This window comes from Cercospora kikuchii, assembly GCF_019650295.1.
Source record: "Cercospora kikuchii DNA, contig_00003, whole genome shotgun sequence".
Lineage (NCBI taxonomy): Eukaryota > Fungi > Ascomycota > Dothideomycetes > Mycosphaerellales > Mycosphaerellaceae > Cercospora > Cercospora kikuchii.
Window position 1 is genome coordinate 934,422 of NW_025408584.1, and position 13,814 is coordinate 948,235.

Genomic DNA, 13,814 nt, shown 5'->3' on the forward strand with positions numbered 1-13,814 from the left:
CGATTTGTTACGAAGACACTCATTAGGCGCTGATATGTGCCTGCCTGCTCTTTCGCGGACGAACCGAACCGAAACACACGGCGGTAACGACTCTGCTTCGACGTTGTTCAGTTTTGAGATTGTATCAAGTACGACATCCCGGCGTTTGGAGATTGCTGCAGACTTCGTCGTGGTGGATCAGACTGCGGGAAGAATAAGATAAGACTGCGACTACGACCTTTCACTTTTACTCTTGCAACTCTTCGCTTCTCCAGAGAGCTCCAAGCTTGTTCGTCGCTGAAGTCCAAGCACCTCCAAGGAGCCGGGTGCACTACTGACGCCCTGCATCGATTGCCTGGAAAGAGCTCCATCGAGGTAGTCGGAACGAGCCCAGGCGCCGTCGTGCCGAACAGGGCTGCTCTGTTTTGTAATCTGCGAAGCTGGCAGCTCGGCCTCGATCGCACACTGTGGAGGCTGGCTGTCCTTTGGCCCAGCTGTCCATCCGAATTTTCTCGAGCTATCCCCGGGGCCGTCTGTCACGAATTCTGCTGCGCGGCTGACCTGCCAAGTCCAGCTCGAAGTGGTGCCCCTCTTGTGCGTAGCTGCGGCCAACGCGGAGCGCGAACCTTGATGGTAAGCGCATCTCACTCCGACCGTTGTCCTAGCAATAATGAGTGAATTGTGCAAACTGGCCTCACGGCTCGCTGTGAAGCAGACCGAGCTCAGCGTCAGGGCTCAGCAGGGATGTCGCGCACTAGGAGCCGCCGTCACCTCAGTGCAGATCGCCTCGTGAGGACGGGCTGGAGCAGCAGCACTACTGCTTATACCCAGATGGGTGGTTTTGGAATTGAGACCGCACTGCCAGAGCCTCTGCAGATCTGTACCTGTACGGCATTCTGGTCTAGATTGACTGCATTGGTCTCACCACCGTAAAGAGAAAGCGTAACCACAGAGGGCCCTCTCGAGCTTTCCCCGCTTCAGCTCCATTGCCCCGCTACCAGCGCGCAACGCGCAGCCAGCCATGTCGCCGAGAGCCATTCACAGTGCACCGCTCCACAGCCCATGGCCGCTTCCAGCGATCCTTGTGAGCGAATGCATGGACAAGTGGAGCGGTACAGTGGAGTTGCTAGCTACCCTCCCACATCGCATTGTGTCGGAGCTTAATCCCGTAGCACGCCGCCGTTGGGAGAAGGCGACGAGGCGATGAAGCCGATGCTGTTATAAACCCCTCTGCCGTGCTCGACGCGCACCTTCTTTCTCCTCCTATCACTCATCGCTGTGCGATCCGAGGAAACAATCATCACGCACTTTTTCTTTAATTGAGACACCCAGTCGATTTGACTAGCACTGTCCAACATGTCTCTTTCCGTCGAGCTCGAGACGCCAACTTCTGGCAAGTACACTCAGCCAACCGGACTGTAAGTACAGCATTGAGCAGGTGGCGACAGCACCAGAGAGCTGACCAGACCTCCAGTTTCATCAACAATGAGTTCGTGAAAGGTGTGGACGGCAAGACCTTCGAGGTCATCAACCCAGCCACCGAGGAGGTCATCACCTCCGTCCACGAGGCCACCGAGAAGGATGTTGACATCGCCGTCGCCGCCGCTCGCAAGGCATTCGAAGGACCATGGAGACAAGAGACTCCAGAGAACCGTGGCAAGCTCCTGAACAAGCTCGCCGACCTGTTCGAGAAGAACCTCGACCTCCTCGCCTCTGTTGAGGCTCTCGACAACGGCAAGGCCCAGGCCATGGCTAAGGTCGACATCAGCATGTGTGCTGGCTGCCTGCGATACTACGGTGGCTGGGCCGACAAGATCGAGGGCAAGGTTGTTGATACCACACCAGACACCTTCAACTACATCAAGAAGGAGCCAATTGGTGTTTGTGGACAAATCATCCCATGGAACTTCCCATTGCTCATGTGGGCATGGAAGATTGGCCCAGCCATTGCCACCGGTAACACTGTCGTCCTGAAGACCGCGGAGCAGACACCTCTTGGTGGCCTTGTTGCCGCTACCCTCATCAAGGAGGCTGGCTTCCCACCGGGAGTTGTCAACGTCATCTCTGGTTTCGGTAAGGTCGCTGGTGCGGCTATCGCCTCGCACATGGACGTCGACAAGGTCGCCTTCACTGGTTCGACCGTCGTTGGCCGACAAATCCTCAAGGCCGCTGCTGGCTCCAACTTGAAGAAGGTCACCCTCGAGCTTGGTGGCAAGTCACCAAACATTGTCTTCGACGATGCCGACATCGACAACGCCATCTCGTGGGTCAACTTCGGTATCTTCTTCAACCACGGCCAATGCTGCTGTGCCGGTTCGCGTATCTACGTCCAGGAGGGTGTCTACGACCAATTCATCCAGCGCTTCAAGGAGCGAGCTGCCAAGAACGTCGTCGGTGACCCATTCGCCAAAGACACCTTCCAAGGTCCACAGGTCTCCCAGGTGCAGTTTGACCGCATCATGAAGTGAGTACAATGTGAATCGATGTCATTGAAACATTGCTAACAATTTCAAACAGCTACATCAAGGCTGGCAAGGACGCCGGTGCCAACGTGGAGATTGGCGGTAACCGCAAGGGAGACAAGGGCTACTTCATCGAGCCAACAATCTTCTCCAACGTCACCGAGGACATGCAAATTATGCAAGAGGAGATCTTCGGCCCAGTTTGCTCCATCTCCAAGTTCAAGACCAAGGAGGAGGTCATCAAGATTGGCAACAGCACAACCTACGGTCTCGCCGCCGCTGTGCACACCAAGAACCTCAACACCGCCATCGAGGTCTCCAACGCCCTCAAGGCTGGTACCGTCTGGGTCAACACCTACAACACCCTCCACCACCAGCTTCCATTCGGTGGTTACAAGGAGTCTGGTATCGGTCGTGAGCTCGGCGAGAACGCACTTGACAACTACGTGCAATACAAGACTGTGTCCATCCGTCTTGGTGATGCTCTCTTCGGTTAAGCGATGCTACCTAATGCTGGGGATGCTTTTCATGTAACTAGTTATGAGGCTATGAGATGATGTAAAAAGTAAAAAAGCTTCAAAAACATCCACAATCCCATACGTGCCTTCCATCTCCGCTGCTCTACTCGTGTTGCTATGGTGTGATTGACCTTTGTGGTTTGACCCCGCGGAATTTGAACCGCGCTTGACAGGCTGATCATTTGTCATGTATGACGAACAACGGGATCTGGACGGCTTGGCGTCGAGCTTGCGTGGACCTCGCGCGGTAACTCGTACCCTCTCACGCCTCTGCTGTCAACGACATGTGCCGCCATGACATCAAGCTCGTGGTCTACTTTGTATGGGCAAAGACACAAACAAAGATGCCGCGGATGCAGACAAAAATCGACCGCTTCACCTGGAAACACTCGCTCGGGCATTGAAAGCTAAAGTCCGCGGCAGAGGAAGCGAGACTTCCTGAATTAGACAGAATGGCGCGCCAAAAAGTAGCCATGACGCGCCGGCGCCTTGGACGTGTCGACTTCACTTGTAGGTATTCTGAGTTCAAAGTATGCATTTCTATCAGCTACAACCGCGTATTGGCCAGCTGCGCAAAGTAGGCTCATACACGAGACATCTGAAGCCATCTATACTTTCCCTATCAATTGCATCCAAGTACTCTTCTATGGCAGTTGCTCTCCCGCCACAGCACTTCAAACTCGACCGCGAAATCTGGAACCCTTCCCTCTATGCCTCCGTCCATAACTTCTGGTTCCAAGGTCTAGAGCAAGACGCAAAAGTCCAAAATGCCACCACGAGGAGAAGGTGGTGGGGCCTCGGAAGATCCGAAGAAGAATTCAAAGAAATCGATCGTCAAGTCCATCAACTCTTCGGCCCAGCAGTTCGTTCCATAGGACCAGAAAACCTCAAATTACCAGAATGGAAAGGCTACGATCACGAATTAGAGCACGCGCAAGAAATCGCCGCGCCTTTTATACCAGAGATCGGACAGGGCAAAGAAGGAGCAGATACACTTCTAGCAATGATTCTCCTACTAGATCAAATGCCCCGCCACATGTTTCGTACACCACCAGATTTGGCATTAGTCTACAGACACTACGACAGATTAGCATGGAGTCTTTTCCGCTCATTCAAAAAATCTTCTACTACAGAAATATCGACAGAAAACCCGCTTGGAAGTCTTTGGTATCACGCTCGTCTTGTCAGGAAACATTGGTTCAAAATGCCATTGGTACATTCGGAGGATATGGCTTCGCAAGAAGAATCTTTGGCCGAGGTGGTGGAGTGGCAAAATGTTGCTCGGGAGAAGGGGGATGAAGAAGTTGTGGAGGATTTGCAATATGGTGTGGATGCTTCGAAGAGTCATCGGGATATTGTGGAGAGGTTTGGGAGGTTTCCGCATAGGAATTTGTGTTTGGGGAGGGAGAACACGCGGGAAGAGGAGGAGTGGTTGAAGACTGGGGAGACGTTTGGGGTGAAGCAGGATGGGAAGTGAGTGGTGTTTGAAGACTCATGATGAGGAGTACGGAAGCACAAGGAGAAAGGAATAGCCGCGATGGAAAATGGATATCAAGATCAATGTTGTACTATAAACGCTAGGGTATCATCTCCAAAACATCACCAGGATCACCAGTACCATGAAAAGCTCTGGCTAACACTGTTCCTCCAGATCGAAAGCCAAGTTGGTTTTCGCGTCGAAGTATCCTGTGTCGTCGATTTTGCCGCACTCTTGGGTACTCTCACCACACGACTAGCAAGTTTCTGGTAGAACTCAAAAGCATCATTCGGTTCAGGAAGTTTGAGGTCATCCAAAGCGTAATCTCTAGCACTCTCATATTCAGCCCGCGCCCGATCTTCTTGTTCTGCTCGCTGCTTCAGGATCTTGTGCTCTTCTATCCAAGCATACTCCTGGCGCCATGCTTTGCGCCGCTTATTCCAGGGCTCGGATCTGGCTTCTGAGATGCGCCTGAGAGCGACTTGGTGCTCTAGTCTACGGTTGGCGCGTTCCAAGTCGGCGTTTTCTGTTTGCAGCTTTTCGATCATGTCGTGGGTACTGTCGATCTGGCGAGATAGTTGACGAAGGTGGCTTTGAAGCTTTGCAGTCTTCTGGTCGAGGCCTCGGTCTCGTGCGAGGAATTCATCCAGCTGAGTCTGAAGGTGAGCGTTGCGAGCTTCGAACTCCTTCAAAGATTGCTCTCCCGCCTCGATTCGAGTCTGCATCTCCTCGCTGTGTGCCGTTGCGGCCTCCAATGCGGCCGTTCGTTGCTCGAGGCTAGTCTGCAGCGCCAGTAATGATGTCCGGACTTCATCACGGTCCTGCCCAATCCGCTCAACGTCAGCACGGGTTCCATCGAGCTCCCGTTGTAAAAGCTCGATCTGGTCCTCGTATTTGTCCCTGTTTACTCTGAGCTGAGCGCAAGTCTCTTCGACCTCTCCCTGCACTTCTGCCATGTTGGCATTCATATCGTCCGCTTCGCGTTTAGCTTGTTGAACTTGCTTCTGCGCGTTCTGAAGCTGCTTCTGGGCCTGCTGGAGCTGGATACATTTCTCTTGAAGTCTCACATCACAGTATTGCAGTTGCTGGTATGTGCGGGCATACTTATCGCGGAACTCGTACAGCATCATCTCTATAGATGGACGCATTAATGTTGCGTCGGTAACAGCGTTTGCGCGCCGGTGGCCCTTAGATTTCGCGGGAGTTGGAGCGGATCGTGGTTGCTCGAAAACAGGCTTGTCTTCGAGGGAAGCGGCATGACCCTCTACCTGAGTGCTCGTCTCGACCTCGGTCACGTCTGGAACCGCGTCGGCGGTGGAATCAATTACCTCGTGAGGTGACCAAAGTGGATTCAATCGGCTAGGGAAGTTTGGCATCTGGTATGTTTTCCTTTCAAACAGTTCTGCACGCATCGCACCGGGTGAGTGAGTCTTGATTCGTTGAAAGGAGTTCAATCTGGGCTCAAAATCATATGGCGGGCCAGTCGCACGTATTGCGCGAAGTACTGTCCCATCGAAAGGAGCCCGCGCTTTTTTTGCAGAATATTTCTTCGCAAAGACAGTCTTTTGTTCATTGTCGAAGTTCTGGGGCAGAGCACCCTGGGCCACAGCATCCTGGGGCGGAACGGCCTGGGGCGGAACATCCTGTGGCACAACATCCGGAGACTCTTCATCGCTATCAGACTTGTAAAAACCGCTGGTCTGCAATGGCTTGACCTTCTTCTTCTTCTTCTTTCTGCTGGTGCGCGTCGATTTGCCTTTTTGATCGGATAACTGTGTCTTGTCAGAACCACTGGTCAACGTCGCATCGCCATTAGCTCCCTCGGTTGCTTGCTGATTCGATGAGTCCTCGGGCTGAGTGTCATTTTCGGTGATTGCGTGCATGTCTTCGGAAGTATCAGTAACATCTTCAGCCTCCGAGGTCGCGTGCGCCACCAGTTCAGGCTCAATTGTGAGTGTCGCTGTCTCTTCCATATGCGTGTCCTGCACGCAATTGCCTTCGTCATTGAGGGTCTCGGTTGATGCAACCAGTGCACTGCCCTGAGCAACCTCTTGATCGAAATCTTTCTTTTCTTCTTGCTGGCTCATAGTCAAGGCTCGATCATTAGAACGTTCCTGTATGTCAACTTTTGGTTCAGGAGGACCTGCCTCTTGGTTCAGCGAGTGTGAAAATGCAATTGAAAACACGAAAATGAAGACAACAAACTATGAAATCAAAGCGAACAGGGCGCGCGAGCAGATTTGTGTAGTTCATCTTGCCACTGCAGCGTTGCGAGGCCACATGGCTTTGATGAGCGTGGTGCCAGAAATAGGTCAAAGAGATCATCTTTGTATGGAGATATCTTGCGCCTCGGGCAATTTCGTTACACAAAGAAAGATATATATAATGAATGACGAGGCTCGAGTCGACACAGGGTCATTGGTCGCAACACGCAAGTGGTCACAAGCTTGCACTCGCAGATCCAGTAGGAGAGCAAAGTACTCCTTGGAGACAGGGCGACAGGGCGCGTCGTGCGAGCAGGTCGTTCTTTGAGATGTGCGTCCATATCGCACCATGAGTGCATGCTATATATGGTCTTGATGATGCTCAAGACCGAACTTTCCCGTGGATTTGGATGGATGCTTGCACGAGTGGTCCGCGACCTCATGAAGAGGGACCGTTACGTTGCGCATGTAGTCGCATTATCTTTCTGACAGGCGGCGGCTCCATCCATTTGGCGAATTGTAAACGAAAGGAGTCAGGTCGTCGTCGTGGCAGTTTAGTTGACGCCAAGTGCATCGCAGCTCCCGTCGCCGAGATCGCTCCGCGTCGAACCACATTGGCGAAGTCCGTGCAGGTGCATAACTTCACTCACCACATTCCCTGTCACTCATTATTGCATTGTCCGAGGCGTTAGGCGCGAGCTTTGTGTTGTAATGGAATCGCAAAGTTTGGTAGAATCGCCATATCTCAGATCTCTCATCGTATGCCTTTCCTATCAAAGAAGAGGACGTGCGTGAAGCCTGCAGCTAACATTCCTAGGCAGGCGGCGTAGCAGGCACGACCGTAGACATCTCACTTTACCCGCTCGATACCCTCAAGACCCGATTACAATCCTCCGCCGGCTTCTGGGCATCGGGCGGCTTTCGCGGCGTATACAATGGCGTAGGCTCTGCAGCAGTCGGCTCCGCGCCAGGAGCTGCGTTGTTCTTTATGACATATGAGGGGACAAAGAGATATCTTGCGCCTTACGGCGAAAGTGCTACGAGCGAAGCGGGCGTGCATATGGCAGCGGCCAGTCTGGGAGAAATTGCAGCATGTTCGGTACGGGTTCCGACAGAGGTGGTCAAGCAAAGAGCACAGGCGAAGCAGCATCCGAGCTCACTGAGCTCGCTGAAGCATATTCTGGGGCAAAGGGCGACGCATGGACTGCCTCATGTATGGCGAGAGCTGTACAGAGGATGGGGCATTACGGTTATGCGTGAGGTGCCTTTTACCATCATACAATTCCCGCTCTGGGAAGGTCTGAAGAAGTGGTCGCTTGCGCAGAGACAAGGCTCGCGGCCCTCAGATGTCACAGCTGCGGAGAGTTCGATATATGGTGCCGTCTCAGGAGCTATCGCTGCTGGACTTACTACTCCCCTCGACGTGCTGAAGACCAGAATGATGCTATCGAAGGAGCGAGTCAATGTCTTCGATATGACTGCACGCATTTGGAAGCAGGAAGGACCCCGCGTGTTCCTCAGCGGTATCGGGCCCAGGACTATGTGGATCAGTATCGGCGGCGCGGTCTTCCTGGGCAGTTACCAGTGGGCAAGCAATCTTCTTGGAGGACGATGAGCAAACTCTCAAAGATGCTCCCCTTCACTTTGGATCTACCACCTTGTAGATATCTACAGTAACCTCGCTCGCACAGGACGCGAACGATCGAATTCGCTGCGCGCCGTTGGCGTGCTCACGGGGATACTATGGCGGGAATGACAGAGCATAACAATGCTCTCTAAGCGCATCTGCACGACATGTGAAGATGGAGGTAGTGCTCTGGGCTCTATGTGAGACCCATAGACGCTGCGCCCGCTTGCGAGGATGCAGCATAATTTCATTAAGCAGAAGTGAGCGAAAGCTGTGTAGTGCTGCTACCAAACGTTAGCATCCGCGCTGCCGACCGTTTTCCGCTTCACTTTCACAAGCTACGAGAAGGTCGGCCAGACAGCAAGCTTCATTCCAATCCAGAACACTTCCTCTTCGCCCACTGTTCGCACTGACAAACTTTACTCACCTCAACCTCTACCCGCCTCTTGCACCACACAATCACCTTTGCATTGCATATCAAGAGCAACATTATCAACTCCCACTCCCGACCATGTCGTGCTTCAACGACCTCGGTGCCCGTCACCAGCAGCTCATCGGCGCCGTCATCAAGAACCTCGAGCACACTCAGGTATCCTTCATATCCGTTGCTACGCACTCATATTACTGACTTCGACCAGGTCGACTGGGAGCAAGTCGCCAAAGACGCTGAGTTCAGTTCTGCCAAGTACGCTCGCGACGAGTACAAGAAAGCACGCGAGAAGCTCGGTGGTACCACCAAGAAGGGCAAAGGCGGCAGCGACGATGCTGCTGGAGGTACCCCTGCTACGAAGCCGAAGAAGACTCCAGCGTCCCGCAAACGCAAGGCCGGTGAGTGACCTGTCCTTGATCACGACTCTCTTGACATGACAGCTAACTTCAGCACAGCCGATGAGGACGACGCAGAGGAGGCTACTCCATCCAAGCGCAGCAAGACACCAAAGGCCAAGAAGGCCGACACTCCAGTCAGTGAGGATGACGACAAGAAGGTCAACGGTGACGCCCAAGTGAAGGCTGAGCCAGCCGGAGGCGATGATGATGACTATCTTTGATTGCTCTCCGCCCAGGTTTCTATTAGTGGGGCTCCTTTGGGCCACACTGGGAGCTGCATTGGTTGCTGAAGACAAATTGAGCTTGGTTCATGCACTTTCGGGTAACTTCCTTGAGGCGCGAGAAGGAACTTCAGCATAGCTAGAGCACACGTCTCGACTGACAGACGATAAGACGGATTGAAATGGTTCTTACTTGAACTCTTGTGCCTTTGGTCCACTGCTTGCTTTCAACTGCCAGTGACATGTGTCCCCTTGTGAATCTATAGATGATCATGGCGCTGCAAAATGATCCCGTGGGCCCAGGAGACTGTGACTTCCGCCCACGTCGTGACAGAAGAAGAGGATTGCCCGGAGAATATTCTTCATCGAATACTTTTCGATCTACGAGTACTTGCCGATATCATCCATTAACCTACCACCGTCTGCTCTTCCTCTAGCCCTTCAAAACCCTCAACTCCAACCCCAAAACAGCAGCAACGCCCATAGCGCCCAAACTCGCCAACGCAGCCATCACAAAATTCACCCCATTATTCGTCAACAAATCCTTCCCAACCTGCACCCTCGTCCCCCCAGGCAAAACCTTCACCCTCGTACCACCCGGGCCCTCCACCACTTTCCCCGTCCCCTTATCACTAACCGTAACCTGACACAGCGCCCCCAGCACAGAATCGATAATGCTTCCGGCGATCCCGGCAGCGATTAACGTGACAGTAATCTGAGGTTGGACATCCACATGCGGAGGAGATAGTGTCAAAGAAGCGATTGCGACAGCGACGAGAAGCGAAGAACCTAATCCAGCGTATTTAAATCCGTCGATTGTGACCCCGCCATTCGTGCCTTTGGGGACGGATTTCCAAGGGGCGGTGATGAGGAAGGGGTTTTGTTTTGATAGAATGCCGAGTTCGGAGGAGAAAGTGTCTGCTGCTACGGCGGCATATTGGGCGATGATTCCTATTGGAAGTAGTTTCTCGAGAATGGGGAAGTGAGGGCCTGCGGTGAGGCCTGGAACGACGGAGGAGATGAATGGGGATTTGTTGTGGAGGAGATAGGCGTGGATGGCGATGAGGATGGAGGCCCAGCCGGAGTTTGCGAAGACTTGGACAGCACTGCGGGCGCCTTCGCCGCCTGTGCCGCCTGCGGCTGATTGGGTGAGGTGGGCTTTTTTGGTGTGGCCGATCTATGGAGGAGGGAGTGGTGTTAGTATTGTTCACGTGTCTTTCTGAGAGTGCATTGAGGAATGGGCCTACTTTCGTCACTACTGTCCCGAGAAGGAAGAATACCATCAATAGCCAGAAAAATGCTTGCCAAGGATGGATCATGTGAATGATTGCTACGATGATTCCAGACACGATGCCCGCAGGCGTGAGCTTCTTTCTCGTTGTGGCATACGTCACAAGAGCGATTGTTGCGCTGATTTGGGTGACATGTTCTTTCGCAAAGGCTTGTATGTCCATTGTGTGGAATGATAAGAATAATCTAGAGCGTTGTAGAGTGAAGTGGTAGAGATCCTGCAGGCTGAAGCATGTTGGTTGGAAGGTGCAGTCGGCGGTGCAAGGGAAAAGCCACACCGACCCACAAGGCTGACTGCGGCTGCTGACGAGCTATTTGCATATCGCAACACATTTTCTATGGCCCTTCCAATGCTGCATTGCGAAATTCTGCTATTCTTATGGTTCGAACATTGCAATACACTGGACGAGTGATCTTCCTTCTCCGCGATTGCGCTATGGCGAGGTGTCGAAAGTACCTACCTCCTACTACAACGCAACAACGATCCACTTGCATCTAGTGTCACAGAATGTGACATATTCAGCTCGTACCACGAAATGACTTGCATTCTCGCAGCATGAAGTGGACCATCGTAGGGGTCCCAGGCAGCGCACTGGGTCATGTTGCACATGTACACTTTTGGTCCAAATCTCTCTAACAAGCGCCAACGCATTACGATGTCTTGTTCTGTCGAGCAATCCAGCATGCCACAGCGTGGCGGACATACTTTTGACTTGGTCGTGTACCGACAGGCCTCTTCAGCAAGATAGCAGTGAGGTCTGAGCGGGATGCCGACTCCTAGCATGAGTCCGTGCCCGGGACGAGAGTACTTCGCAACCGGTGGGCGCGCTGCAGATGTCAGACGTCTCAATGCGAGCTGTTATTACCTCCGCAGGCAGATGCCTTACTCCGGCGCGCCGTGGTCTTACGAGTACCGCAGTGGCGAAGCCAAGCACCACGGTACGACGCTCTGCAAGCCGGGAGCCCATGAATCCGGGCTCGTGGCGTAAACACACTCGCCCACTGCAGACTTCGACCAGGCGTGGCAGTCCAAGGCCGACGTGCTTGGGCGGCAGCGACAGCGACTCACAAGTGGGCATAGTCGCGGCGAATGACCGCATTCTCTCGGCCAAGATGACTGGAGAGCAGCGAAGATGCTTCGGCGTGGTACACGGAACGTCTGACGCTGCTCGTGGCGCAAGGCAGTGCAGATCGCGTGCGAAGGATTGCTGGTCCAGCTCTTAGCTTGGGTCATCATCCGCCTACCCAGCCAACGCAGCTCAGCGCTGTTACTGCGAATGCGAAGACAACTTCTTATCGCTTGACAGACCCCCTCCCCGCCGCCCAGCTGCGACTCCACCGTCGCGACCGCCATACCGACCGACCCCTCCGCCTCCGAACGACCACAGCTACGTCATCGCCATGGGGAAGAAGATCGTGTACACGAAGATAACGCCGCTCCCGTCCCATGTCCCACGTCAGCTGGCCATCGAACTGTTGCATTCGCACGAGGAGGTGATCAAGTTGAACCCGCTGGTGACAGGCGTCAGATCGATCGACACCCCGCGCGACAGTCCGAACGATGAGTACTTCTCGCAATGGTATCTCATCGACGAGATCATCACATGGGGATTTGGCATGAAGAAGAAGATTTCGTTCAAGGGCGTCTTTCATGATCAGCCATGGGGTATGCAATCGCACGTATACGCGCCGATGGGCGTGGACTTGCGCAACAAGTACCGTATAGGCGGCAACCAGCCAGGAGAGCCGCGGGAGACGAGGGAGCTGGGCATAGACACTCCAGCGGAAGGGTTATATCTACGAGAGGACGTGGAGATTGTATGCAATCTCGCGCTGGCGAGCTTTGTCAAGAAAGAGACCAAAGAAGCCACGGGCAAGATGATCGACCGGCTGGCCAAGAAAGCAGAACTACTGGACGAGGGGAAGCTGCATGCAATGTTTGAGAATGGCAGGCTGAAGACTTCGAAGCCCAGTGGGTTCGCGGATCAGAGTGATGCGCACAGCACTGGTCCCAGCAGCCCAGGCTTTGCGCCTGGCAGTCCGAGTCCATCTCTCTCGGCCGCAGGATTCACGCCGAGGTTGGATCAGAAAGGGTACGGCAACTACCACGACATCACAAGAAACAACAGCCAGCATAGGACAAGCCAGTACATGCCAGCGTATCAGCAACCAGGCTACAGTGGACCACATTACGCACGGCCAGGAGCCGCGAATATGCCAATGATCAACGAGCTGCCGGGCGACTACTATCAACAGCAAGGCATGCAGCCTCCTCCTCTCAAGCCACAAGGTCAAGTCTTCCGCTCAGAGCTGCCCGGAGATAGCAGTTTTGGATCTAATGGCCCTTCACCGCAGCCCTCGCCGGGCCAAGTACCAGCAGATTTTGAAAAGGCTCAGCAGTATCACGCGTATTCAGCTCCACAACAGCCGCATCCATCTCAACGCGGCAGCGTCACTTCTACCAATGGAAGCACATATCACGCGTATACCACTTCCGACGCCCATGCCCGGCATTACAGCACGAGTTCGCAAAACAGCCAGAACAACAACTCATACCTCTCCCCCGAGCAAAATATCAGCAACAGCAATGGCTCGGGTTTGACAGCACACCGCTACTCCGATCCGAACGGTCCTCCATATCCTAGCTCTCGACCTAATAGCGACATCCTACCCGATACCCGACGTTTCTCCCAAATGAGCGTACAGGACTCGTCACAACATCCCGCTCTCCCGCCTCGAGACCCTCGACGAATGTCATCCTACAACTCAGCCCAGCAATCTTCCGGCGGCGCAAACCCGAGTGCAAAATGTCCAGTCTGCGGCCTCTTCGAAGGAGATGAAGCTGCCGTGAGCCATCACGTCAGCAAAGCTCATTTCTCGTGAAGAACCCGACGAGCAAAATGTCGACGACGAACGAACCAAAAGGCACCACAACAGAACATTGTCGTCAAACGCGAGTGGCATTCTACCACATGTAGCCATACCTTGCTCCGACATAACACAGCTTTGATTCTCCTCTTTGGGAGCCCTTCACGATGCCAACGACTTTACGACATAAAGAGTACGAAAGACCAAGATACGTCAACAGAAAGGCCTGATATTTCGAGGGCAACAAGAGATTGGTGAGGAGTTTTTATTGAATTTGGAATGAGACAAGATTTTTGATGAGCTTCAGGATGGGATACCCGGTGAGAAAGTGAGCGTCTTT

At 53.5% G+C, this 13,814-nt stretch overlaps 7 protein-coding genes across 7 annotated transcripts; 5 read left to right on the plus strand and 2 right to left on the minus strand.

The window, feature by feature from the left end:
• Positions 1-1,335: 1,335 nt before the first annotated feature.
• Positions 1,336-2,938, plus strand: CKM354_000476700 (uncharacterized protein; the record flags this gene model as incomplete). Its single annotated transcript, XM_044800016.1, has 3 exons — positions 1,336-1,397; positions 1,454-2,443; positions 2,497-2,938. The coding sequence occupies 3 exons, from the start codon at positions 1,336-1,338 to the stop codon at positions 2,936-2,938; spliced, it is 1,494 nt and encodes a 497-aa protein (XP_044655951.1).
• A 553-nt stretch (positions 2,939-3,491) lies between these two features.
• Positions 3,492-4,436, plus strand: CKM354_000476800 (uncharacterized protein; the record flags this gene model as incomplete). Its single annotated transcript, XM_044800017.1, has 1 exon — positions 3,492-4,436. The coding sequence occupies one exon, from the start codon at positions 3,492-3,494 to the stop codon at positions 4,434-4,436; it is 945 nt and encodes a 314-aa protein (XP_044655952.1).
• Positions 4,437-4,567: 131 nt separating this feature from the next.
• On the minus strand, positions 4,568-6,523 carry CKM354_000476900 (uncharacterized protein; the record flags this gene model as incomplete). Its single annotated transcript, XM_044800018.1, has 1 exon — positions 4,568-6,523. One exon carries the CDS (start codon positions 6,521-6,523, stop codon positions 4,568-4,570), a length of 1,956 nt encoding a protein of 651 aa, XP_044655953.1.
• Positions 6,524-7,351: 828 nt separating this feature from the next.
• Positions 7,352-8,255, plus strand: CKM354_000477000 (uncharacterized protein; the record flags this gene model as incomplete). Its single annotated transcript, XM_044800019.1, has 2 exons — positions 7,352-7,399; positions 7,458-8,255. The coding sequence occupies 2 exons, from the start codon at positions 7,352-7,354 to the stop codon at positions 8,253-8,255; spliced, it is 846 nt and encodes a 281-aa protein (XP_044655954.1).
• Positions 8,256-8,778: 523 nt separating this feature from the next.
• On the plus strand, positions 8,779-9,316 carry CKM354_000477100 (uncharacterized protein; the record flags this gene model as incomplete). The annotated part of the gene is made up of 3 exons (XM_044800020.1): positions 8,779-8,856; positions 8,906-9,095; positions 9,153-9,316. The coding sequence occupies 3 exons, from the start codon at positions 8,779-8,781 to the stop codon at positions 9,314-9,316; spliced, it is 432 nt and encodes a 143-aa protein (XP_044655955.1).
• A 433-nt stretch (positions 9,317-9,749) lies between these two features.
• On the minus strand, positions 9,750-10,770 carry CKM354_000477200 (uncharacterized protein; the record flags this gene model as incomplete). The annotated part of the gene is made up of 2 exons (XM_044800021.1): positions 9,750-10,493; positions 10,564-10,770. 2 exons carry the CDS (start codon positions 10,768-10,770, stop codon positions 9,750-9,752), a joined length of 951 nt encoding a protein of 316 aa, XP_044655956.1.
• Positions 10,771-12,007: 1,237 nt separating this feature from the next.
• Positions 12,008-13,489, plus strand: CKM354_000477300 (uncharacterized protein; the record flags this gene model as incomplete). The annotated part of the gene is made up of 1 exon (XM_044800022.1): positions 12,008-13,489. The coding sequence occupies one exon, from the start codon at positions 12,008-12,010 to the stop codon at positions 13,487-13,489; it is 1,482 nt and encodes a 493-aa protein (XP_044655957.1).
• Positions 13,490-13,814: the final 325 nt, after the last annotated feature.